The 26,302-nt window shown below is 38.2% G+C and overlaps 1 protein-coding gene across 1 annotated transcript; it reads right to left on the reverse strand.

The window, feature by feature from the left end:
- Positions 1–5,401: 5,401 nt before the first annotated feature.
- Positions 5,402–20,303, reverse strand: LOC139740994 (high affinity choline transporter 1-like). The gene is made up of 8 exons (XM_071651585.1): positions 20,138–20,303; positions 15,448–15,561; positions 14,026–14,181; positions 12,873–13,021; positions 11,544–11,669; positions 10,090–10,243; positions 7,942–8,159; positions 5,402–5,896 (listed from the first exon to the last, which is right to left on the reverse strand). The coding sequence occupies exons 1-8, from the start codon at positions 20,301–20,303 to the stop codon at positions 5,402–5,404; spliced, it is 1,578 nt and encodes a 525-aa protein (XP_071507686.1).
- Positions 20,304–26,302: the final 5,999 nt, after the last annotated feature.

Here is a 26,302-nt window from a genome sequence, read left to right on the forward strand (position 1 = left end):
ATCAGTTTGGGATAATAAAACAAGAATGGAATCATCATTCTCTATGATAACTCAGAAATCGAGGCAAAGGTCAGAATTGATAGACCTCCGAGTCAGTACCAGACTTTTATATTCTGGTTCGCAATTGCCTAATTCTTTGTGTTTGTATTCAAATGCAAGGAATCATCTTTGAAAGTGAGAAGTGTGTCACTTGCTGCAGTATTATTACAGAAACCTTGCACAGACAATTTGTATACGCACAGTAACAAAGCAAAAAAAAAAAAAAAAGGAAGAAGTACATGTACTGTATTTGAGTTAGTGACAGCACCTGCCAACGAAATTAAATCGTTGACAATTTAAAAGTATCTTAGGGAATATTCTGTAAAGGCAGTGTATTGAGGTTGTTCATTTTCATCACAAATGGGGAAGAAAGGAGTGCTGAAATACTGAGCTGGTGGCGAGAGCTCGTCTCTCAATGAAAGTGATGTGATTGTACAACTTGTCCTCTGGGCAATGCGTATGTATGTCTGCTGGTTAAATTGTCTACCCTTCTAGTTGATGTATGCACAGTGCTGTATACTTTCGAGTTCCAAGGAAATGAATAGTGTTGTCTTGTAGTTTAGTCTCAACCATCGCATCATACCACCGGGTACACTGGTTTGTTTTGCTGTGCCCAACTGCTCAAAAAAAAATTTGTAGGTCTGAGAATTTGCTAGAAGCTAGAAATGAGCACTACAGCGAAATAATTGATCTGCATGATTTTAAAAGGGAGAAAATGCCATAGCTAACATACAGTTAATGTCTGTCATGTGTTGCAGTTGTTCAGTTTTTGCCTAAGTATGATTGATTTTGTATTGGGTACATACAATGTATTTTGTAATGTGTGTACATGTTGTTCTTTCCTGCTGTGAACCTTGTTGGACTATGGCAAGTGTGATGCGTGAATTACATGTGTATACTTCTAATGTACGTACATAATCGTGTTCCTGTGTGGTTATTTGCAATATGCACATCGTATATCAGGCGTTTTGGTTGCTGATGCTGTCACAGGGATGATTTCCAAATTTTTATTTATTTATTTTTTTCAATTGATTTATTTCATACTTCTCGTCTTTCAATATTACATAAAAAAATAGCAGCACAAGTTCTTTTGCCTTATCAACAATCACAAAAGAAAATACATGATAATAACAATAATTATAGTGATAACTGGTCAAAAGTCAAAATGGGGTTGTTCAAAGAGAAGTATGATGGGACCTACATGAAAGCAAGCTTGTTTGGCTGTAAACCCAGAATGATCAGTGTTTGTGAAAGAGAAACAGGGAACAGAAGTTCAGACCAGGTGATTTAAAGGTACCAAATAAGGAAAACGAGGTATGCCAATGATTGAGAAATAAAAAAGAAAACTCTACTGAAATGCAAACCATAATTGTGACCAAAGCTATCATATGTTTCCGAAATAGGACATGATTTACATATAGGGCATACTTAAGTGCACACTTAATATTACATTAAAACTATCACAAGGTTATATTCAGCAGAACACAAAAGTGACATACTATACAGCTATAAAGTCATTAATTGTTGCCTGCCGTCAGGTTCTGGGTAGAAAGTGAGAAAGAAGCAGAGAGAATGAGGGAGAGAAGGAGAATGAGTGCGGATCGGAGTTGCTAATGACAAATTCAGAGAGTGTGAAGGCAAAGCCCACATTGCAATCTGCAGCGTGTTGACACGTGTGTGTTTATGAGCAAGCTACAATTAAACAGCTATAATAACGTCGGCCTCATGCCAGAAGGGCCCTAACAGTGTACAAAGTCTGTGGTGTTAAGGCCCTTCTGGCATGAGGCCGACGAAATTTATTGTTTGCACCCAGCTGAGGAAAGTTTTGTTAAATACATGAGGCAAAACCTGTCCCTTGGAGGGCACATAACATAGAGGGGGCTGTTGTGATCAGAGAGTACGTGTATTTATAAACCAGTTTACAGTTAGCTCATGGGTGCATTGTTAAAGAGGACCTTTCCTTTTTTTCTCAATTGGTTAAGCTCTTCACTCGTTTTCAAAGCAGCATGATACCATAAGCATGTCCACAATTTATGGAATTCACGTTCAAACAAAGAATGAACTTGCACATGCAGAGCAGGTAACAAGAGTAATTCAGTTTAGTTTATTTTATTTTCGAACGGAACCGGCTTCAGCCAATGGCTGTTCTTCAGCTGGTCCGTGCCCGACAAAATCACATATACATCATCATACATTGTACAATAACAAACATATCAAACAAACAAAACAAAAAATACAAAACGTTGATTAAAACAAACAAAAAAAGCACTTAAATACAATAAGTACCAAAAATTGCCAAACGTTTACCCTCTCCCATCCCCCGTCCATTCATAACATAATACTGAATATTCACATAATATATATCTTTATCCATTAAATATGTTTCATAATCAATTATATTTCACCCTTACTCCTAAACAATAACCTCGAATACAGCAAATGTCTTACTTGTAATATATTCAGGAAATTGATTCCATTTTATAACTCCTCTATTTGATAAACTCCGTTTTTTTAATTTGTCGCGGTCTTGCAATTTCTAGATTCTTACATGTATTCCTCAATCCATAATACAATTCTTTGAATACAAAATATTTCATAAACTCACCAGGCATCATTTCATGGACAAGTAGTCATTTCATTGTTTCACGTTGAATGCATAAACAAAGTCTTTCTACCAACATTGGTAAATACCAAGCTTGTTGTCGGGTGGGTGTGCCAGTAAGAACCATTTACAAGGGTTACATGAATAATCATTACATCAAGGATGCTTATCTCAGTGAATTAAAAACACACACGCCTGATGTACAAAAATGACCTTTTTCTACTCATGCGCAAAGTGCAAAATGTAAACTGGCTTTGATATTGAAGTGCTCACAGTCAGTGCATTTTAGTGCTCTTTTTGTTTGTTCATTTTCCATCTGAGAAGATGGCTGGATAGCCCATATTCAGCTACATTAAGCTGGTCTTTCACGGGGTCCAGTTGGATGTGAGGTGGGACCACTTCACCAGGTTAAACACCCTGCTCTTTGCGATGAATGAATGAAGGGGGATCTTTATTCTCGCCGTGATTTTATCTCACGGAACAGAAGCAGCAGTTACATTCATGTACCGTATCAGGGCAATTATACCCCCCCCCCCCCCCCCCCAGTTACCCCCGGCTAAAATACTGCTAAGCGGTAAAGTTAGAGTAACAATCAAGGATAGGGTTAGGTTTAGGGTTAGGATTTGGGGTTAGGGTTAGGGTTAGGATTAGGTTCAAGATTAGGATTAGAATTAGGGCCAGCGGAAGAGTCCGGGATAATTGCCCAGGGGAATTATTGCCCCAGACCCCGTTCATGTACACGTGCGATATAATATGCAAACAAGGGTATAATCAAAGAAGACTCCCGCCCTCAACGGTAGGATGCACTGGCGCAGTCTGCTGCTCGCCAAACGACACAGTGTGGCCAAAATGACGGCTGGAATGTCGCAAACTACCAATCGCTATACGCTGCAGTGTAAGATGAGTAACCGAATCTCACTAGGAGTAATTTAAGGAGGTCGCTGCAATGATAGTTGAGCAGGATTACTATAGATGTGTTAATCACCACTACGCTTACAACATGCCTTCCTGGTAAATCCTCGCCTTGTTAGAGTGGCATCAGCAACGCAATTGTGGGAACATAAGTATCGACTAGAAGGATAAAAGAATAATTAAAATTTCTCGAATGACCGTGCCTTGAGTGAAGCAATGAGTTGTTACAGAGCTAGTGTGAACTATTGGGTACTACATACATGAGTGTTGCACATCAAATGATTTTCCTACACGATCAAAATACCGTAAAGATCTGATTTGCACCAGACTGCTTGTGAAATATCCAAAATTTAAACTTTGAATTTAACAAATAAGAAACTCAAGAGGGCTCTCGCAGACAAGCAAACAAAGGGTGATCGCTTGTATACAGAAGCTGCACAAAAAGGCATTTGGCATAAAAACAGTTCTTATCGAAATGATAATCGTTTCCAAATACGTCAGTTACCAGACCGTAAATATCAGAGAACAGAGAAAACAAATGGATCAGTAGACATCTGAATCTATACCAATGTCTTTCTGCCTCTTGTTCCTGTCTTCCTCAGTTCTGACAACTCAAATTTATTGTTTGTTTGTTTGTTTGTTTGTTTGTTTGTTTATTTTTTAGATCTCAATGGGTAGGTGAATGAAATGCCATAACACAGACCAAACTCTGACATACGCTACAGGGGCAGCAAAACCGGAGGTGTGGCGGGGGGGGGGGGGGGGGAGGGCATCACCCCCAACACACATTTTTGGGGCTCTTCAACAAAGAACGAGAAAAAGAAATCACAAATAGATATTAAAATCAAAAAGCCATAACTCCCCAAGCAAGGGTTATGACGAAAATTCTTTCCCTCAGATCGAGGGGGGTGGGGGGTGGGGGAGGTGTGTGGTCAGTGTTACCATTAACCCAGAGCACCAGTCAGTTCGTTAATGATATTCTTTTCATTTTCGAAAGCGTCTTATGGTCGACTTACTCTAGAGCGTATCCATATTATGCATCAGGGATTTCGTATCATTTATTGATTGGTATTGATTTTCATTCACCTTTTATTCAACTGTCTTTCCAGTCCACAAAGCGAACGGAAAGATGCTATAATGGGCCTTTTATGCACCCTTACACACACTTACAAAAACATTTCCGCATGTAATGACCTGTTCTTCGCTAAAAATTTTCCACTCTAAATTCTCAATGCAGCATTTTTTTTTCTTTTTCTTTTTTTTATAGTAAATATGACCAGTGTGTGCCTTCGGATGCGTATTGTCATTGGGAGTATCTTCAAATGCAATGACTTTTCTCTTTGATATATTTCGTATATTGGTATCTTTATCCTAAATCAATTTCATCGATATTCTTTCACAGGCTCCTCAATAATATTTCTTCCGTGTTAATACATGCACGATGCAAATGATGCAATGGTTATTTCTTTTTCTCACTCTTTGCTTTCAGCGGGTTATCTACCTTAGTATACTGTATGCTCTACCTTATCATACCCATGTTGTCCTAAAACCCTTACTATTATCCTAAGCTTATTTTGTTCGTTTTGTCCCCATATATACATGTATAGGGAAACCTGGAAATACATGGATTAAACTGAGAAACCAAACATCAATTGCTGATGAAGTTTTATTCATGGCAGAAACAGTTTTGTCAAATGACGTAAAATGAAATAAAGAGAACAAAGAAAATATAGATATTTGGCATGGCATGCATGAAGGCATTCTGTCCAAAACTCAAAATTGAATCTTAACTACTGTTTGTGTTGCCAAAAGTTTGTATTCCAGCCGCATGGTCTTGTAAAACTGAAATCATCCCTTGCACTCCTTGAGCTCCTGATCAACAGAAACATATTTCGCTTGATCAGCGCTTTTCTCTCCGAAACATTTGAAGACGTCCCACTTTTTGCTGAGGTACTCCCTCTCAAACACGAAGGAAGCGGCATAGGACACCAGTATGGACGTGAGCAGCGAAACGAGCATGCATAGCGTGCGGAACGGGAATCGCTGGCCGTACTCCTCATCGTAGAACGGGTAGTGAATGAGGGCGGGCAACTTCAGCGCAGGCTCCCCGCCGGCCAGTCGGAGAAACAGGCCCAAAGTGAAAGCCGTGAACGACCCGTACGTGTTAGACTTGTCCACGTGGATGACGCACACGAGCTGGGGGAAGAGGATGACGTAGACGAAGTCGGAGCAGAGCACGAAGAGGGCATAGATGGAAGATACGGTCAGAGCCATGATGGTAGCGACTACGGTCACGACGATCACGAACAAGCGCATAAGCCACATCAGTTCCCTCTCAGATGCCTGCAAATAATTACAGCCGTTCAGAATTTAGTGATATTTATCAGTACATTACAGGGATGATTTTCAGGTTTTCACTTTTTGGGAGATAATTAGAAACCGCTTACATGGAATACTAAAGAGCATATCAATTCTAAGTGGTATTCACAGTTTATTTGATGAAAATCGCTTTTGCAATGGCTGAGATATCCAAAAACAAAGTAAAACAAAGTGGTCCTAATAAAAGGTGGGTCCCACTTTTTATTAGGACCACGTCGGTTTTTTTAATACCTTAGTTTACCTTAATTGTCATCAAATAAGCTTTGAACTTCTCTTAGAATTGTATGCTCTTTAATATTTTATATAATTGGTTTATAATCACCTCGCGAACAGTTAAAGGGATGGTAGAGTTTTGGTTGAGACCTAATTTTAGGTTTCTGACATTTTTTGGTGAGATAATGAGAAACCTCTTATGAAATATGACAGAGCATGTAATTTCATAAGGAATTCTACATTTATTTGATGAAAATTGGTTTTGAAATGGCTGAGATATCCAAAACAGAGCGATTCTAATAAGTGTGGGACCCACAATTTATTACGATCGCTTTGTTTTACTTTGTTTTTGGATGTTTCAGTCATTCCAAACCCGATTTTCTTCAAATAAACTTTGAATTCCTCTTGAATTGGAATGCTCTGTACTATTTCATAAGTGTTTTCTTGGTATCTCGCAAAAAGTTAAAAGCCCAATTCTCATCTCCACCAATACTGTACCATCCCTTTAAAACCAGAACCGCCATCTCAACCAAAACTACACCATTCCTTTAAGCCTACTCATGTGCAACATGATGTCAAATCGATTGCGCAGTCTCATTGCGGTAAAGTGTGAATTGATTTGAGGAAGAAATTGAATTCTTCAAAGCAAATGACTGGGTGTCATAATCATGACCTATAGTCCCATTCAGAACCATGAAGACCAAGTGTCTTACTTTACAAACTTTCACACGGCTTCCAAACCGCGAGACCGGATAGGCATATCAAGATTCAGAACCATTGGCCCTTTCCACTTACCCATTACAAAAGCTGTAGTTTCATACTCAAGATACACAGCCTCTTCAGAGAAGTATAGTGTTCTCCCCACTGCTCTCTGCAGGCTTAAATCATCCTTCCCAAGTTCCAAGTACTCACAGACCGGGAGGGGGGGGGGGGGTGGGGGAGGAGTTCATAAAGCTGTTCGTAAAGTTACGAACGACTTATGAGCGACTGGTGATCAGTTCTTGTGCTGAATTATGGAAATTCTGATGAGTATAGCACATCAGAACTGATCACCAGTCGCTCGTAAGTTGTTCGTAACTTTACGAACAGCTTTATGAAACAGGGCCCAGATGTATGTTTCTTCCAGCTATAGGACATAATACAGTTTGTGTTTGTTTGTTTTTTTTCCCCTTTGAAGGTATAGCCTACTGTGCGTCGGGCAGAATTTAAACTCACTGTCTCCAATGTAAGAGGCCAGGGCCATGTTGCATCAGAAGATGAAATCAAACATAAGTCAGAAAGTAAAACACAAGTATCTGAGCATTCAGTTCTGATTGGCTGGTATCTGACTTATGATTGATTTACTTATTCATGTTTGATTGCATCTTTTTAAGTATAACAAGGGCCCACGTAGATCCTTCTTTTCCACAATATCCCCATGCTTCTATTTGAATGTTGGCTAATGGAAAAATCTTATTCGTGGGTCATACTCATGACGTCATGATTGTTTTTTGTTTGTTTGTCTGTTTGTTTGTTTGCTCTTCCTGGGATGCGAATGAAATACACACCGTGCATATACTTAGTACTCTCACCACCATTAATATCTCATGGTTCATAACGATTGTAAATGACAATCTTGCCTGTGATCAAGGGCTGCGATATAGTCATAGTGTGGGAGAAGTCGTGGGGAGCTTAGAAAGATACGATATAACTCAACCGTTCATAAAAAGGAGAGACATTTATCATTTCTGACGTTTATTATCGCAATAACACTGACTCTAAGATTGTAATAATCCTAGTAATAGCTAACTTCGTACATTGGGTCTGAAGATGTTGCGGTAAATGTTCCGCGTCCACATCGAACTGGTGGAGAGAATCGAAGAGTCCGTGGACGACATGACGGCGGCCGAGATGGCGCCGAGGCCCAGAAAGGCCACGAACGGCGGGGTCAGGTACTGGACGACTGCTGGGAGGACGATGTTCGGCTCCTGGTATGGATCTGTCACGTTCAGGTCGATTCCCGTCATTCCCCAATCTGGAGGGTGGATGGATATCAGTGAACGAAAAGCAGGTAGATGCAAGCATCTTAAACTGTGAAACCAGAAATATTCGCGGCATGAGATTTTCACGAATTGCTACTGGCATTCAGTGCATACAATGTAGACAAGAACTTTTGAGTGCATCTTAACTTTGCGAATCTTGGCTATCCTCGCGAAATTCGGAGAAAATTTAATTCACGCGAAAATTATTCTTTTTTACAGCATTATGATATGTGTGTGGGGGATGTTGATGGATAATTTTAACTGAATGCAGTCGTCTAATGTTCGCAGACGGATTTGTTTTGCATCAGAAAGCTAACAATAAATAAGCAGCACACTTACCACATTAAATTTAATGTCATCAGTTTCGAGCTGTAAGTTGTTAACTTTTCCAAATTCGTGGGGCGGGCTAAGGTTAAGTCGCATTTCTCAATGAATCTAATTGTTCTCTAATTTCATAAATCTTAAAAGAATGTGATGGAAAAACACTAATGATAAGAGGACAGAGGACATATTCTTTCTGTGTCATTCAATTAGCTTCTGTTGATTGTTTGCTCCGGAAAGTCTCACGTTTTTCTTGGTTCCATGACATTTGCTCCTCTGACAATTGCTCCCATGAAATATCTGCACGCTAAAGCCAAGCATAAAACCTATACCCACAAACATAATCCTAATCCTCACATCAAACTAAACCTAAAACTCTCTCACAGCCCTAATCCTAACCCTTTAGTCCTTGGAGAAAATAAGACCGGAGCAGTAAGTGGTATAGGAACAAATGTTGTGTCACCGTTTTTCCTATTATAATCGCCACACATCAATTTCAGAGACCTGCATTGCACACCATAATAGATTATGACACATGTAAACGATATGATGAATCGCATTTGACTATTATTGAACACTAGTATGGAATAAACACTGGATTTTCGTAAGCGTGGATACATAGTACCACGTACAGTGACCGATTACTTAGTATAGTAATCTTACACTCACTTAACGTTTTCGTGTCGGAAAGTCAAATAGCGTCGAAATTTCATGCATGTCAACACTGGCCTTTATAGGCAAGACTCGTGAGAAAGACTACTGTGTGATGGAGAATTTTCTCAGTTTGTGATGTATAATATAATCATCGCAGTGGTGGATCCAAGGGGGAGCGCACCGGGCGCGCGTCCCCTTTATTTTTTTGTTAAAACAAAAGAAAGAAAAAGCAAAAAACAAAAAACAAAAAAAAGTGGGGGAGGGGTGCGAGTGCCGCTTTACGGAATTCCTGGATCCGCCCCTACATCGTCAAGGGAGCGCTTTGTAAATGTTCGTTATAACTTAGTGTTGCCATAGCACTGATCAAGTCACTAATTGCATAATAGTTCCACGGTTTAAATGGGGGTGGGGGGGGGGAGGTTCCCAAATTATACATATGGATTGAATGAATGCAGCAATTTTCGCATAGAACACATCAATGAAGTTTGAGGAAAAATAGGACAATACATTCACACGTTATGATTTTTTTTTTATAGATAAAATTGAACATAGATTTTCACTTTTCTCGCATAACAAAAGAACACATGACTTGCCTCTGACAGAAGGTAAGGTGAATGATATCACCCTTAACATATGTCAGTGACAAGTCGATGGATTATGTACTTTTTTTCAACAACAAAAAAAAATTAAATTTTGTGAAATTCTCTTTATTGATTGCTATATAATCGTTCTACGCATATTGTGACATCATAAACTGCAGGAGTCTTCTCATCCAGCAGTGACTGCGCAGATCCTTCGTAACTTTTGAACGGATTGTCAGATTTTCCTCAAAACCGTCACTGATGTGTACTACTAACATAATATTGCTGCATTTATTCATTCCAAATGTATAATTATGAAGGTGAACTTGTCCTTTAAAATAGGCTGAAGCCGCAGAAGCGCACTCACCCGTACTTGCCCCAACAGCTCCCATAACGTAAGCAGGTACACTCATCACGAGACAACCGAAGGCCGCTATGATTGTCGAGTACTTGGCCTGGGTGGGAGTTTTGGCGGACAGAGCCCTCTGGTAGAAGGCCTGCCATGGTACGCCACCAAAGATCTGCCAAATACCACAGACACACACCCACACACACACATATATATATATATATAATGATACACATACACACGCAAAGGCCAACAAAGAAACAACAACGATACAAACCAACTTAAAGGCGTAATACGCAACATTAATTTCGTTTTGTTCACCTAGCATATAATAGCATGTTGCCCCGTTTTAGTCCAAAGGTACAACTGGTCGTTTAATTTTATCATACCATAAGGAGTTAAAGCAATATCAAATATTATGTGATTCAATGTGTACTGCCCCCGGTTCAATAGGTCTATGCTATGAATCAGTACGAACCAACATAGTACAGATAAATAAAACAAAACAACGAATTTGCTGAAATTATTAACTACAAGTATCTGCACTACTTGTATAACATATTGTAATACTTGTACATCTATTCCCTCATCAAGCTAAACACAGCCTGTGTCATTGTGATGATCGACATTCAGTATGATTATCATGATTTGATTTAAATGAATGCCAAAATGGCAATGCTATACAACGATTTGGATCCCAACGTAAGAACAACGTACTCAGCAAAAGTCAAACACATGAACGATGCTCCTGTCAGTGAAGAAACATTGTATCGACATGAAAGAAAACTTTGACTACTCGGCATAAATGCCGTAAAAAGAGAGAAATGAATTGCGATATTAAGTTGATCTATTTAAAGTGTAGTTATTGTTGTCTTAAAATCAAAAGCACAAGAAAATCTTCTTGCAAGAAGCACTGAAAATTACTTTCATCCAGTTTTGGTTACCCAACGTACAGCGCTAAACAAACAAGCAAACAAAAATATCAACAAATTGCGAAATTTCATTTGGCACCCCAAGGTACAAAAACCGTATTACATGGCGCTCACGAAAAGGAAAAAAAAAAGAAAAGAAAAAAGAAAAATTTCCATGGAACCGTTAAATTCAGGTTGGTGATGCAAGGTAGCCCATTGTGTTGATGTAAGTTGCAAGAATGCAATAATGGCGATATTGTCATGAGAAGCTCAAACTATCGAAATCAGACAATTTCTGCCGACTTGTTTCCTTCTGCTGCCATGAATTTACTGATTTCTTTTAGCCTTTCAAGCACGTATTCTTTATCTCTTCATTAATCAGGTGGTATAGATCATCGCAAGTGTTTATCTGATTGGAGATTTATTCAGGGAGATATGAAACAAAACGAATTGAATCAAAGGCAGGAGAGTATATAATAGCGGGAGAGAGGGAGGGAGGAAAGGGGGTGGGGATGAAGGCAGAGGGCAAAAATTGTGAGTTGGTGCATGCCTGCGATTTACCAAGAGCATAACGATGTCGAACCACACTCCAGCATCCTCAGGGTTCAGCTGACCCAGCCAGCTATCCTTGGTCTCCCCCAGGGAAGTCACGGCGTCGTTGGTCAATGCAAAGGGCAGGCACAGCCACTGCAAGAGGGTAAAGAGTTCCAAAAAACATTGAAGTTGACGACATTCGGAAAGCTGATGACCGGTTGTTGTGCAGTGGTATACAGGTCTTCCAAACAACGTTCTTCCGCCCCCCCCCTCAACTCCTCATTCATCTTTTAATAATTAGAATCATTGAACTTGCCAGTACAAACTTCTATCTATTTCAGCTCTCTGCCCCATGTGTAGTTATCGAATAAGATATCTTCCTTACATTATATAAAAGCCATCAATCAGTCTGCCTGCTTTTGTACTATACTCAGTCATCTTCCTCTCAATTTATCCCGGCATCCACCTCACCTGTGGGTCATCTTATCTTCTTCACTCCGTCTCATCATGCATCTTATCATGCTCTCCTCTTCCATCTGCTTTTGACATGACCACACTGAATGTCATGACGACCCCATTTTGTCAGATCTATGAAGCTCTTCATCCTTTGATAACCCATTCTCTCCCTATATCCGTCCTCCCCTCCCTCCCTTCCTCCCTCCCTTCCTCCCCCTCACTCTTCATGCATTATGTGTGCATTTTCTTGAGATTCAAAGAAGACGCGTGATGCTGTTGCCATGGCAACGGACGCCAACCATCCTTTCATTTCTTGTGTGTGTGTGTGTGTGTGATTTCCGGCAACACTGCATGCCATGCACGCGTGAGCATCTCAGTCATTTTTCTGTGAAACTGGAATCTAAAACTTCCAAGCACTTTAACATTCAGATGTGTTAGGACAATGACATGGCAACCTCATCACCAGGTAAACCTATCCCAAATACTTTTCTCTATTCACTGATACGGATCTGCCTTGGTATCTTGCTTTCTTCTGAACTAAGCGACAGGCTACTGCAAAACAACAACAACAACAACGACAATCAAAGAAAACAGTTATACTACTGTAGAGGTTATTGTCATGCAGTTATAAAAAGTGTCATGAATGTTCAGAATTTGCTCTTTTGTAATTGCAGAAAATATCTTAGATGTATCATAATGTAGGCTAAATAGCACAGTCTACGAGAATCTTTAGCGTATTAAAGGAGGCAGACTTAACCAGAAGAAGTATTGTATTCAATGGCGCCATTCTTTTATAGTTAATCTGCTAAATCCAATCGATCGCGTACAAGTAAAAACGTAAAACCGTCCGGATGTTTTCATTTCACACTGAAAAAAACCCCCAAAGATATGAGTGATTACCAGGCCAAAGAAGATGAGACAGAGTTGTACAACATCTGTGTACGCCACGGAGTAGAGACCGCCGAAAAACGTGTAGAACCCAGCGATGCAGGCCGATATAATGACAGCCAAATCTTGGTTCATGTCTATGATCACAGCAATCGTTGATCCTTTGGAGAGCATGGGTACAATCAGTCTTTGATTAAGATTATGGCCAAAATATAAATGCAATATAAGATCATTCATACGATATTAATACAAACGCAAACAAAGGAAAACTGACCAGAAATGAAAATCATATTTTCTTCGCTCAATTTATTTTACTTACAATTATGAGAGAGAGGGCAAAGTTAAGTATAAAAATGTGAAGTGCAGGAATTGGTATAGTATAACTGATATTACTCACGTATATAATGGCAGGATGTTTTGTGATACAACTGAACTATACATATATACATCAAATATGATAATTCGAACATATTTCAAATCACTGCTCCCAATGTAAACAGTTATTCAATCATTTTCTGTTCCATTCAAGTTTCTTCGCCTATTCGTATGCGCTGCAAACTGTTATTACTACAACTGCTGCCTTTAGTGGGAATTGCAACTAGTTAAAAGTTAGTTTAATTAAAAGAAACTAGTTAATGTATAAGCAAAACAGTGAGAATTTGACATAAGTCGGATAATGAATTTAGTTAATAGATTTAGAAGTATCATTAAATTCATAAAACATTTCTCGAACATAGTGTGAATATAAAAATGAGTGAGTTGATAATGTCATCCCCTCACAACTTACCACATAATTTGTACACAAAATCTTGAATTTTTTAAATTTAAACATAACCTAACCAAATAATAAAGGAGCAATACAAAAGTGCAACAATCATGGTTGCATACACAGTACAGAAAAGGCAGAACATTTGATTTAACATGGAAGCAGAAGACCGTCAACATAAGCAAGGCTTGACTGGGCTGATGGCCTCATTTGGAATGTAGCTCAGGTTTGCCTCGAACAAAAGGCTTTTTTTTTTGTTAATTGCAGTAGTATGTTATATAGTGGAAGAAATATGTGAGGAAGTGCTGTGCGAGTGCAGTAAACGAGGGAAACATGTGATAAAATAAGGGAAAACATCACGCATGAATGAGGAATGGAAAAATAAAATAGACATCTTACCAAGGGCGGACAATATGGCGGCACACCAGAGCAGTTCTCCCATCAAGGCAGGGAGGAAGAGGATACCTCCCATACGATCTCCGTATTTGATCTGGAATGGGTCTATCATGGTGACGTATTTTGCCGCTCGCATCTTTTCCGCAAAGAATATTCCATCTTGCAAGCATGCAGAATGTGTGTAGGAGTGTGAGAGATAGATTGATATAAAGAGATAGATAGATAGGTAGATGGGTAGATAGATAGATAGACAGATAGATAGATAGTTTGATATATATATATATATATATAGATAGATAGATAGATAGATAGATAGATAGATAGATAGAGGAAGGGAGAAAGAAATAGAGGTCCATTTCAGACAAATTCCAGTTTGACTTCAGTAAAGAAAAATCAAACGATATGAATAAAGTGAATCTATGCTGCTAAAAGTATAGGGAAAATCTAGAATTTCAAATGCCTTTCTTCATGTTGGTCACAACCATTATGCAAATTAGATGAGGTAATACAACCTCTAGTCTGAATATGCCATTGTTGTTTGCACTCTATAATCTCCAACACTAACTTCCGTTCGTAAACATTAGGTCGTAAGAAATGCATCTGCATCATAGCTAAAGTGGCAATAAAGAAGTCGAATAATTGCTCCGTATAGGTTTATTACTATTAAGTATACAAAATATGAACAATAGTTATCATAAAAATCCTTCAAGACTAAACTGTCTACAATTACGGTTTATTGAGAAAATACAGATATCTCCCTATATTTTAAGCTTTATTATTGCTTTATCGCGAAAATTGTATATGATAGGATGTTTTGTGGTACGACAGACCTACACATATGCATTGAATGTCATATTTTGATTTTTTAAATCACTGTTCCCAAGTGTGATATGTTATAGTTTATAAACTATGTTTGCATTCTATAAAATCCTAGTAAGTATTGTTCATAGTATCAGCATCATATATCAATGAGTAAATGCACAATAGTACATAGAAGAATTTAAAATGAATTTTTTATTGGTGTAACAAATTGGTGCTGTTGTTGTTTTGTTCCAGTGTTCCACGTCTTACAAGCTTGGCTTTTTAGTGGAACACTGTTTTCCATCATTGTGATTATTTACTATTTTTGTTGCCATGGCAAAGTGCATTGTTTCTTTTTAATGACATCATTCGTGCATATCATTGTATTTGAAAAAAAAAAACTCTTTATCAGACGAGTGTAAGAAAAATGAAAAAAATTGTATCACTTTGGATTATGTCAACTTTTTCTTTTCTTTTTGATGATGGAAATAAATATACTATTGAATTGAAATATAAACATGAGCGGATGAAAGGCAGACCTCTTGGCACAAAGCACAATGAGACGAGACATGATTATCTATTCTAACGTTTTATTCGTACATTTAGTATTGCAATGCGACTCACTGATGATGTAGCTGATGCTGTAGCCCCAGGGTGCTTGTGCCCAGACGAGGCCCCATCCTGGTGTGAATACAATCTCAGCCGTGCCGTTAATGTAACCCCCTCCAACCCAAGTGGCTACAAAGAAAAAGAAAAAGGAAAAGAAAAAAAAAAAGAAAAAAACAACAACGAATACATATTGTAACTAAAACGCAACTGTTCTCTCCTGTGTTCTTTTGTCTGTCCCTTTGCCCGACTTTGTTGCCGTTCTGTAAGAGTGCATGGTTTCAAATGACACTGAAAACGCCCTAAAACTTTAAACGAGTGTACGGTGTTTTGAACATAATCAATCCCATCATCTTCTCTTCTTTTTTCATAATTCCTTTCTATTTCTTAAATCAAAGTTGTCTGAGTATTTACCTGATAAGGACGAAAAGGCATCCATCGTTCAATTCAGTTATACCTTATTTCCATCAAACAATAAGTGATATATTTTACAAAGAATTAAATTTGACAAATTGTATCGTTTTACATTATTTGTAAGCAGTGCAACTAATAAGGCATTATACAAAGTAATGTACGAGAATGTACTATGATGAGAGAAACAGTGCATACTTTGCAATGGTGACAAAAATTGAATTCAGCTACCGAAGAAAGTAATCTACTGAAAAGCGGAGCTTGGAAGAGGTTGAGCACTCTATGAACAATATGCAAATAACAATAATATCCAAACTTTATCGATGTACACTTCGAGCAATTGATAGCTAATATCATAATAATATGATGCAGGTATGTATTAATATAAAAGTACATAGCAGACAGTGCGTGTTTGAAAGTACAGTACTGAGGAAATGCAAACATGAAGTAGGATATCAATGTTATGGCAGCAGTCACCATTCGTTCAGCGTATGTACCAGGAAATATGCTGACAAAAACAACAACATGCATGGTCATGCCCCCCCCCCTGCCCAAAGGGAAAAAAATGAATGACAAACGTCCGAAAACGACTGCAAAAACCTATAATTTACCTTGCGTATAATGTAACGTGAAAATAACAAGAAGGTATTGATATATTGTTCAGACTGCAAACTTGTATTTCGGTCAAAAACCTCCATCGCTTTTACTCGGCGGTCATCATCTTTCCAACAAGGGGCGTCGATTCGGAGTCATGATGGGGGGGGGGGGGGGGGGCGAGGCGGACTTGGAGGATATGTGCGAGAAAACCGAGCAATCGAGCAAGGTGAGGGTGTGGGAGGGGGTGTCCTCTCTCTCCACCCCCTCCCCACAAGAGAGAAATTTTGAATTTCAGAACTAAACTTAAACGATCTGGTGCACACTTTGTGTTGTGGTGAAATATTGTGTGTGTTTTTTCAATAAAAAAGTAAGAAAAAGAAATATGAAATGTGAAATATGAATGGCTTACATCGCAGCATCTCCACCTCTTGTTCAGCGTATGCGTCATCATAGTGTACTAAGTCTATAGATAGGTGGACGGAGTGGGGATGGATTCTAAAAACGCAAAACTTTATCACTTTTGAGGCAGATTCTTTTCTTACGCATAAAGTGGGAATGGGAATAGGAAGGTCAATGAACAGAACGGAATGGTAAATGCCTGAGAGCTTGTGTGTTTTCAGAATTTCGATGAAAACGACTTTTTGTCGAATATTCAAAAATTTGTCAATCCTACTACATTGTGTACTAAGTCTATGGAGGGGAACCGAGTAAGGAAGGGTGTGTGTGTGTGGGGGGGGGGGGGGAGGCTGGCTTTCCCCTCCAACACGAGGAAGCTTGTAATTGTAATAATTGCAATTCAACGACCTAATGCACACTTCTGTGGGAATATTTGGAAAACTGTCAATCGTAAAAGTGTAGCAATAGTCTATGCACGGAGGGTAGACAAGCACAGAGAGGGTGTGGGAGGATATATCCCCAACGCCTCCCATACGAGCAAGCTTGTGCATTTTTAGAATTGATATGAAATGATGTTGTACATAAATTTTTGATGGAATATTTGGGAAATTGTCAATAAAAAAATTATACAACATCTATGAAACTTGTTTATTTGTCTGATATTTTTGTCTATTTCTCTAAAAACCAAAGTTGATATCATTATGACATTGTATCTAATGTTTTGTTGAAACTCATGTGATTCAGCGTTACTTGAAATATTGTGTACTCATGTAAGCGTTATGCATAGTGCTTTGTATTACTTTATATAAAAATAAAATCTTTTCAATTGAATTGAATTGAATTGAATTGAATGAGATTGAACTGAATTGAATTGAATTGAATTGAATTGAATTGAATTAAATCAAATCCAATTAAATTAGATTGAATTGAATTAAATTCAATTGAATTGAATTAAATTCAATTGAATTGAATTAAATTCAATTGAATTGAATTAAATTGAACTGAATTGAATTGAATTAGATTGAATTAAATTGAATTAAATTGAATTGAATTGAACTAAATTGAATTGAACTGAATTGAATTGAAACCAAACAGGTGGAGAGCTCATTGGAAAGGGATAGCCCCCCTCAAACATGAGGGAATATTATCACTTTTGAAATTGACTGAGAGATCTGGTGCATACTTTGGATGAAAGTTAGGGAATTAGTCTCTTTCAAACTGTACTAAATCAAATTCTGTGGAGAGGGACCGAGCGGGGAAAGCGTATGTCTGGTAGGGAGTATATTTCCCTTCCACGCGAGGAAGATTATGCATTTGAGGAATTATATATATATATATATATATATATATATATATATGTATATATATATATATATATATATATATATACATCGCTGAGAAGAGTTTTTGTTGCGCATGGTAAGATATTGAAGAACATTTGCAGCTTGAAAATATAGGCATGGTTGTTTTTTTTTTTCAAAGAGAATATGCATGAAGTAAACGAAATCGGGTCATGCTATAGAAATCTGCAGCATTAACAATGTTACGAAAATAATGTCCATGAACTCGAATCGGACTATTTGTCTGCCTACATCTGTTTCTCCTTTTTCGCTATAATCATTGTGATTTGCTTGGAAGATGTTGAACAAATCACATGACCCCGATATAGTTAATTTTAGAGAAATCTACTTTAATCATTAGTTTTGCTTATTGTACGTTAAAGGACAAGTACACTTTAACTGAGATGTGAATTGAGTAGATGCAGCAATATCAGTAGGACACATAGGTGAAAGTTTGGGAAAAATGGGAAAATCCGTTCGAAGTTTTGAATTGTTAACATTTCTGTGCAGTCACTGCTGAATGAGAAGACTATACTCTATGCAGTTTATGATGTCACACATGTGTCACAAACGTAGAACAATATCAGGGAAATAAAGAATTCCATGAAACTTAATTCTCTTTAACTCCTTATATGTGCCAATGTGTCAAATATGCACAAATTTCACGCACAAACCTACGGACCGATAATTAATATAACACACAAAGGGTAAAAATACGGACTCCCTTGATTATTGTAACTGACGCATGTTGAGAATAATATCATTCCCCCTGCCTTCCGAGAGAAGAAAGTTCATTGCTCTTGTCATGCGAGAAAAGTGAAACTATGTTGAATTTCCTTTATGCTGCCGTTCCACACATAATGAAATCACAAGCTGTACTAGTCTTCTCATCCAGCGATGGCGGCACTGTGCCTTCAAAAATTCATAAATTTTGAACCGATTGTGGGTTTTTCCTCAAACTTTCACTCATGGGTTCTACTAATATTGCTGCATTCTCCCAATCAACATATTGTATATGAAGGTGAACTTTTCCCAAGTTTTGTTATCGATTAGTGGAATACAGTCATATCATTATAATATATTGCGTTAATTTCAGCAGATGATAACCTTAGGTGTTTTTTGTTCTTTTGTTTGTTCGTTTATTCATTCATTTACTTAAAGCATGCGATGAATAGCACTGTGCTTAATTTGTATCAAATACATGCTGGTCTTTCTATAGCCACCTGTCGATATCCAACTTGGCTCTTGAGAAACCGATTAAAAGATATACAGTTCACTTGAAGCAAACAGATCCCTGCTCTTTTGTTCCTTTGTCTATCTTGAGTTCGATCAGATCTTATTGAGTTATCTTAAATTGGACGGGACATACACTGCAAACGCGTAATTTCAATTTCGCGATGAAACAAGACCTCTGATGGTAATCATTGATTAGATGTTGTTATTGATGTTGTTGTACTTTTGTGAAGTACATGAAGACAAACCGATTTTCATCATCTATCATGTCTTTTCGTATTTTTTTTAACGACTAGCTGTTAATATAAACCCTTTTCTTACAATTTTCATTTCCATCCTTTATGGGCAACATTCCATGGGGTGTTTCACAAAGAATCTATTGCCGATCTAATTTAAGATCAACTTAAAATTACGGTATGCTGTGCGTGTCTTCAACGGTCTTCTTAACTCCTAATAAAATGAAAAACGTTTAAAACTTCATTTTTTAATGCAGCCAGTACTAGTCAAAATAGAAAAAATGCCAAAGAAATTTTTAAAAGTATGTTTTGAGAACAATTTGAAGTGGTTTCTCAGAGGCGGATAAAACTGTAAAGGAAAACCAGTGTCATACCATAGTTTAAAGTCAGTCTTAATTTTGAAGATTGACCTTAGATTCCTCGTGAAACACCCTCATTATTATAACGTAATGCTTTAATATCTCTCCGTCAGCGGAGGTGGCGATTACGTCTTACCCACGAGGGTGAAAAACCCGACCAGCCACCCGACGTCCCTCCCGGCGGTCATGGCCTCCTCGCTGCTGTTGCGTTGCTTGGCCTTACGGGATGCCCATAGCCCGACGACGAGAATGACTAGATAGAAGACTATCATTCCCGCTATTCCGCCCCAGTTTACCGCCATTGTCGTCGGGAGTTTCTTCAAGTGGTAAATTGTTGAAAATTCTCTGTCGATATCACTCGATACACCCACGATATCTGTATCGTGGATACTGATAAAATAAGAAATTATGTCTTGATTTTACCAATCTTTCTCACCCCTTACACAGATTTAGAATTGATGTAGAATAGCAAATAATAAAACATTGAAAGAATACAAAGAGTCTCCGGCGAAATAATGAGTACATTGTAGTGTCACAAAACAGGTGTCACAGTCTAGGAAACTTCTATTGGAAGAAACAAAGCCCCGTTCTGATCACGTGCACACACCCACAGACAACTCACACACGCACACACACACACACACACACACACACACACACGCACACACACACAATCCGATCGCCGTCAATGATGATTTTGTACCTCGATCATTGTATACGATCAAGTCATTAACAGATTGAAAATGACTTTTCATTTAAAAGTACAAGCAGCAGTAATGGTAACAATTATGTTGAACGACCTGCCAATGAAAGAAAAACGCAACTGGAACATAAAGTTACAGTAACAAAAAAAGACACCCCCCCAAAAAAAAAAAAAAAAAAAAACTGCTCACACCAACATAAAAAAGAATGTACCATAGGTATAGAATCCGACTTCAAAGCAATGTAACTTATGACGGGGGGGGGGGGGGGGGGCTTCAAAAGAAGATCAAAAACACTTTCAATGGTTTATGTAATGAGCCAAGAGCATAAATTAACTTTTGTTCGACATACTTGAAGTCCCCAGTTAGAGATTACAATAAAAAAACAGTACTAAAACCGAATTGGTCTATACACTTGCGTGATGTTCATTATTCCAAAGGTTCATTAATCCGAAATTTGAGCAAAAGGTTTGTTATTCCGAAACACACACATTCCACATATTATTTAGGCGTTGCTTAATCCGAAAGTGAAACAGGGTTGGTTTATCTTAACTTGGCACGCCACCCCGAAGATACGGTATTCTCCGTCTGAAACATCTATGATGGCATGCCCGAAAGTGTAACAGGGTTCATTTATCCATGCACCTAATACACATGGACATTCATTGTATTGTTAATTAATCAGTGGCGTATCTAGGGAAAACGGCGCCCGGGGCAAGCGCGGAGTTCTACGCCCCTAATTTCTGAAAAAGTGTTCAACCCCAACCCCATCCCGGTAGGGACTTCATGCTTTTTCATAATATATGCTTTTTCAAGCACTAAAAAGGGGTCTTTGAGAGTGATTTAAATGTAATAAAGTGTGATAAATTTTGGCGAGCGAGCCGAAAATTTTTGTATTTCAGCTTACAAAACATGGAATTCTTGTCATTTTTTGCCTTCTAAATCTTACAATTCTAATTAAGATATAGTGACGGCCTTATAGATAACGATTTATACCAACAAACTAAAATATTCCAACTTAGTACGCGCGAGTGAGCTGAAATTTGTATATTTCCGCGTCTCATCACGTTTTGTTCTTATCTTTTTTTGTGTGTGACAAATTTTGGCGAGCGAGCGCAGCGAGTGAGCCGATTTTTTTTTTTTGTATTTCAGCTTACAAGACATGGAATTCTTGTAATTTTTTGCAGAATAAATCTTGCAATTCTAATCAAGACATAGTGACGGCCTAATAGATAACCTAACGATTTATACCAACAAACCGAGGACTTGAAAAAATACTCCAGATTACTACGCGCGAGTGAGCCGAAATTTGTATATTTCCGCGTCATCATCACGTTTTGTTCTTATCTTCTTCTTTTTTTGATAAATTTGGGCGAGCGAGCCGAAAAATTGTTGTATTTCAGCTTACAAAACATGCAATTCTTGTCATTTTTTTGTTTATTAAATATTACAATTCTAATCAAGATATAGTGACGGCCTTATAGATACGATTTATACGAACAAACTGAGGACTTGAAAAAATACTCCATCTTAGTACGCGCGAGTGAGCCGAAATTTGTATATTTCCGCGTCATCATCACATTTTGTTCTTATCTTTCTTTCTTTTTTGATAAATTTTGGCGAGCGAGCGCAGCGAGCGAGCCGAAAATTTTGTATTTAACTTACAAAACATGGAATTCTTGTCATTTTTTTGCTTATTAAATCTTAAAATAATAATCATGATAGTGACGGCCTTATAGATAACGTACCAACAAACAGAGGACTTGAAAAAATACTCTAAATTAGTACGAGCGAGTGAGCCGAAATTTGTATATTTGCGCGTCATCATTACGTTTTTTTCTTATCTTGTTTGATAATTTTTCGCGCCCCCCCCCCCCCTATGTTCGAAACCGTTGGCGCCCTCCTTTGATCCAATCGACGATCGCTTCAGAACGAAAGAAATTGCAGCCGCTGCTCCGTGTAACATTTTGCCTGCTAAATATAAAATGACATGTGTGAACACAATATACATTGTCATTTTGTCCGCATCATCATCATTTTTGTTTTTATCTTGTTTGATTTGGTTTTCTGCCCCCCCCCCCCCCCGGTCCGGGCGGCGAGGGTTTTCTCCTCTTCTTCTTCTTCTTCTTCTTCTTCTTCTTCTTCTTCCTTTTCTTCCCCTTTTATTTCTTTTTTCTTCTTCTTCTTCGTTTTTTTTTTCGTTTTTTTTTTTCGTTTTTGGCGCCCCCAAGGAGTGGCGCCCGGGGCACGTGCCCCCCTTGCCTCCCCCCCTAGATACGCCACTGTAATTAATTCATGCAACCTTACATCTCAAAAGCGCCACAAAGACATTTTTAGCATGCTTCCCTGCTTTGATCCCATGATCGTCACCGCCAGCAAGCCGGGAGAAGAACAAGACGGAGATTCGAGAAATCTAAAACTAATATGCGCAGAAGAAAATAACTCACAAAAATCAAGTAAAGTGAATATGAAGTTGTGGTGTATGTTAGGAAATCATACCTCAAACAATTTCGCTTGGGAGAAGCAGGCAGTTTTTAAAAGAAAGCTAACATTTTGGCAGAATGATTGCCATTTGTGATCTCAATAATTCACTTTTCTCCAGCTTTTTCCAGAGCAAAAAGGGAAAGTAATGGTAGAGAATAGATATAGGTCTTATGCGTGTTCGAAAATGTGCGAATCAGCAATTACCCATCTTTTGACACAAAATTTGTAATGACCTTAGGTTTGGTGCTCCTCATCATCTGTATTTTTGATTTTATTCAAAGACATTTCCGTCTGAAAAAAAAGGCACATCATCGACACAAGACTAATTAGAAGAAAGCGATTCTTTTGTTAGTGATGATACATGATTACGCAATCTTTATTGTCAAGTCACCTGAATGTACTCATTGAGATGCACATAATCAGGTGTCGGTGACGATCATTACATCAAAGAAAGACTAAAGTTAATAGTCGATGTTAATTAGGTCCATGGTTTATCTAAACTGGGGGCTTCAAAAGAAGATCAAATATACCTGCAATGCATTATGGAATGAGCCAGGAACGTTGCTAAGTCAGTGCATAAATTAACTTTTGTTAGACATACTTGAAGCCCCCAGTAAGAAATTACAAAAAAGTACCCAAACTGAATTGGTCTATACACTTGCGTGATGTTCGTTATTCCAAAGGTTCATTAATCCGAAAGTTAAGTAAAAGGTTTGTTATTCCGAAACACACACATTCCACATATTTAGGCGTTCCTTAATCCGAAAGTGAAACAAGGTTGGTTTATCTAAACTTGGCACGCCACCTCGAAAGTACAGTATTCTCCGTCTGAGGCATCTATGATGGCATGTCCGAGAGTGAAACAGGGTTCGTTAATCTAGGCTAGGGGGCTTCAAAAGAAGATCGAAAACACTTTTAATGGTTATGTAATTAGCCAGGAGCGTTGCTATGTCAATGCATGAATTGCCTTTTGTTAGACATACTTGAAGCCCCCAGTTAGAAATTACCTTAAAAAAAAACAAAAAAAAAAAAAAACCAAACAGTACCCAAACCGAATTGGTCTATACACTTGCGTGATGTTCATTATTATTCCAAGGAGGTTTAAGAGTTGGAGTTCCAACTAGCTGTAATTATTCAAGCAGTTGTCAGATTTCTATTGATGTGCAAAAGAATTTCACAGGTGCATTTGTGCTTTTGATGATCGATGTTCGATGCCGACGTCTTGCTGAGCAAATCTGAAGATTCATTTTGAGTGTTAACATAATGTTGGCCATATTTTGCTTAATGAAATGAAATTTGACTTAATGATAAAGCATTTTAAACAAAATTCACTTCCGTCCAGAGATTTGTGCAAAAGTGTAATAATGGAGGTACCTCCATGGTGTAATTCAGAGCTGCATCATGTGAAAATGTTTAAAACTATACCATCCTGGAAAGCCGGTTTCATCACTTTTCCACTTAATTTCCACAAATATGACTAATATAATTCTTTATTGTATCAGATTAGTGCCCGGGTATGCCCAGTCGAGTAATTTTTACCTTTATTTCAGCATTTTTTTGCACAATTTCTATTCGCGCATCCTCCGCTCTCTACCACCTACCTTTTATAAGAAGGGATAGCGAAAGTAATTACCATCATAAAGACGCATCTTTCCTAGAAAGTGGCTGGTGATTATGCAATGAGACACGAGTCAATTGTCTTCCCATCTGCTTGGCAGATCCTGTTTGGCACATGCTTCAAATATTCTTGAGCGGCGGCATCGAACATCTAGCAAAGGAAATAAGACGGTTGTGACTCCATTCTCTTGAACCTCCTTGATTATTCCAAAGGTTCATTAATCTGAAAATCAAGTAAAATGTTTGTTATTCCGAAACACACATTCCACATACCTAGGCAATCCTTAATCCGAAAGTGGAACAGGGTTCGTTAATTCAAACTTGGCAAGCCACCCCGAAAGTATAGTATTCTCCGTCTGAAGCATCTATGTTGTGTGTACGTCCTAAACGCTAGGCCTCACCATGGAGATAAACCACATGGTTATTATTGCACATAGTGTAGATGGCCAGAAACTGAGTATTCCAACAAACTCTAACAGTGGTCTCAACATATTTCAACGCTACATGTCGTCTATAGATAGCTCCAGTATGGTGGTGACCTTTGCCCTCGATGATACCCCTATCTGCAGATGTCAAAAATGAATAATATTTTTACGACAGATATGTAACACAACAGCTGAGGAATTCGTAAAACGACATCATAGCGCTTTACAAAATGTTCTCCCGCAAACAACAACTTTAATTCGTCTCTTAAAAAATGCCATCTGTACTTTTTTTGGAGCCATCCTGACTGTCGACTATTCCATGGAGGAATACCACGTTTATGACGTTATGATGTATTCCATGAAATATCAAACTGGTCTTACGTCTCCTGATAGTTCGCCTAACTTTTCACTCTTTTCAACTCACATTCAAGTAAACAAAATGTCATATCATATGGTATCTTTTATAAATGTAAGAGTAAATGTGTATGTATATGCAGGTGTTAATTTTGATCATAGCCACTCTTCGCTTCAACAAGAATAATAAAAGCAAGATCACAGACAGGTGGCCGCCATGAAGATCTTTAACGTAACCGTATTAAGCAGGTGGCCGCTGCGACAGGTTTGACTATTATTTTATTAAAAAAAAAAGAGAGAGACAAATAATTTCCAAAGACCAAAGAACATTGAAATCAATTAATCAATTCATTAGTCACACGGGAAAGCTGCCATATCTAGGACAAATCATGACGAACGTTTTGAATCACAGTATTTATGGTGCTACAGGAATCTTGTCGTTACTGGGACTAATACGTGGTAGTCGAAGCCATGTGGTTGCACAATGGGCAAAACATTAAAATTGATGAAATTCTTGTGTCGAGATGTTTTTACTGCAACTTACTGACAAATTATCCCTACATCGACGTAAATAAGCACTGAATTGATCAGTGTTTAGTGGTAGCTATGACAAAAGAAGTCATGAGCATATACATCTACACCCGAGCAGATTTCGAACCTATGACCACCTGATCACCGACAGGCGTCCGACAAAATACTTCTCTGCGATTCACATTGCGA

Source organism: Diadema antillarum, unplaced genomic scaffold (assembly GCF_040938485.1).
Source record: "Diadema antillarum isolate AM-2024a unplaced genomic scaffold, OU_Dant_1.0 seq00000894_RagTag, whole genome shotgun sequence".
Lineage (NCBI taxonomy): Eukaryota > Metazoa > Echinodermata > Echinoidea > Diadematoida > Diadematidae > Diadema > Diadema antillarum.

Coding starts and splice junctions, on each gene's coding strand:
- LOC139740994 (XM_071651585.1), bottom strand. CDS start 20,303: ATGGCGGTAAACTGGGGCGGAATAGCGGGAATGATAGTCTTCTATCTA. Junction 15,562..20,137: donor CGGGTTTTTCACCCTCGTGG/GTAAGACGTAAT, acceptor TTTTCTTTGTAG/CCACTTGGGTTGGAGGGGGT. Junction 11,670..12,872: donor GTCTCATCTTCTTTGGCCTG/GTAATCACTCAT, acceptor ACCCTCTTGCAG/TGGCTGTGCCTGCCCTTTGC.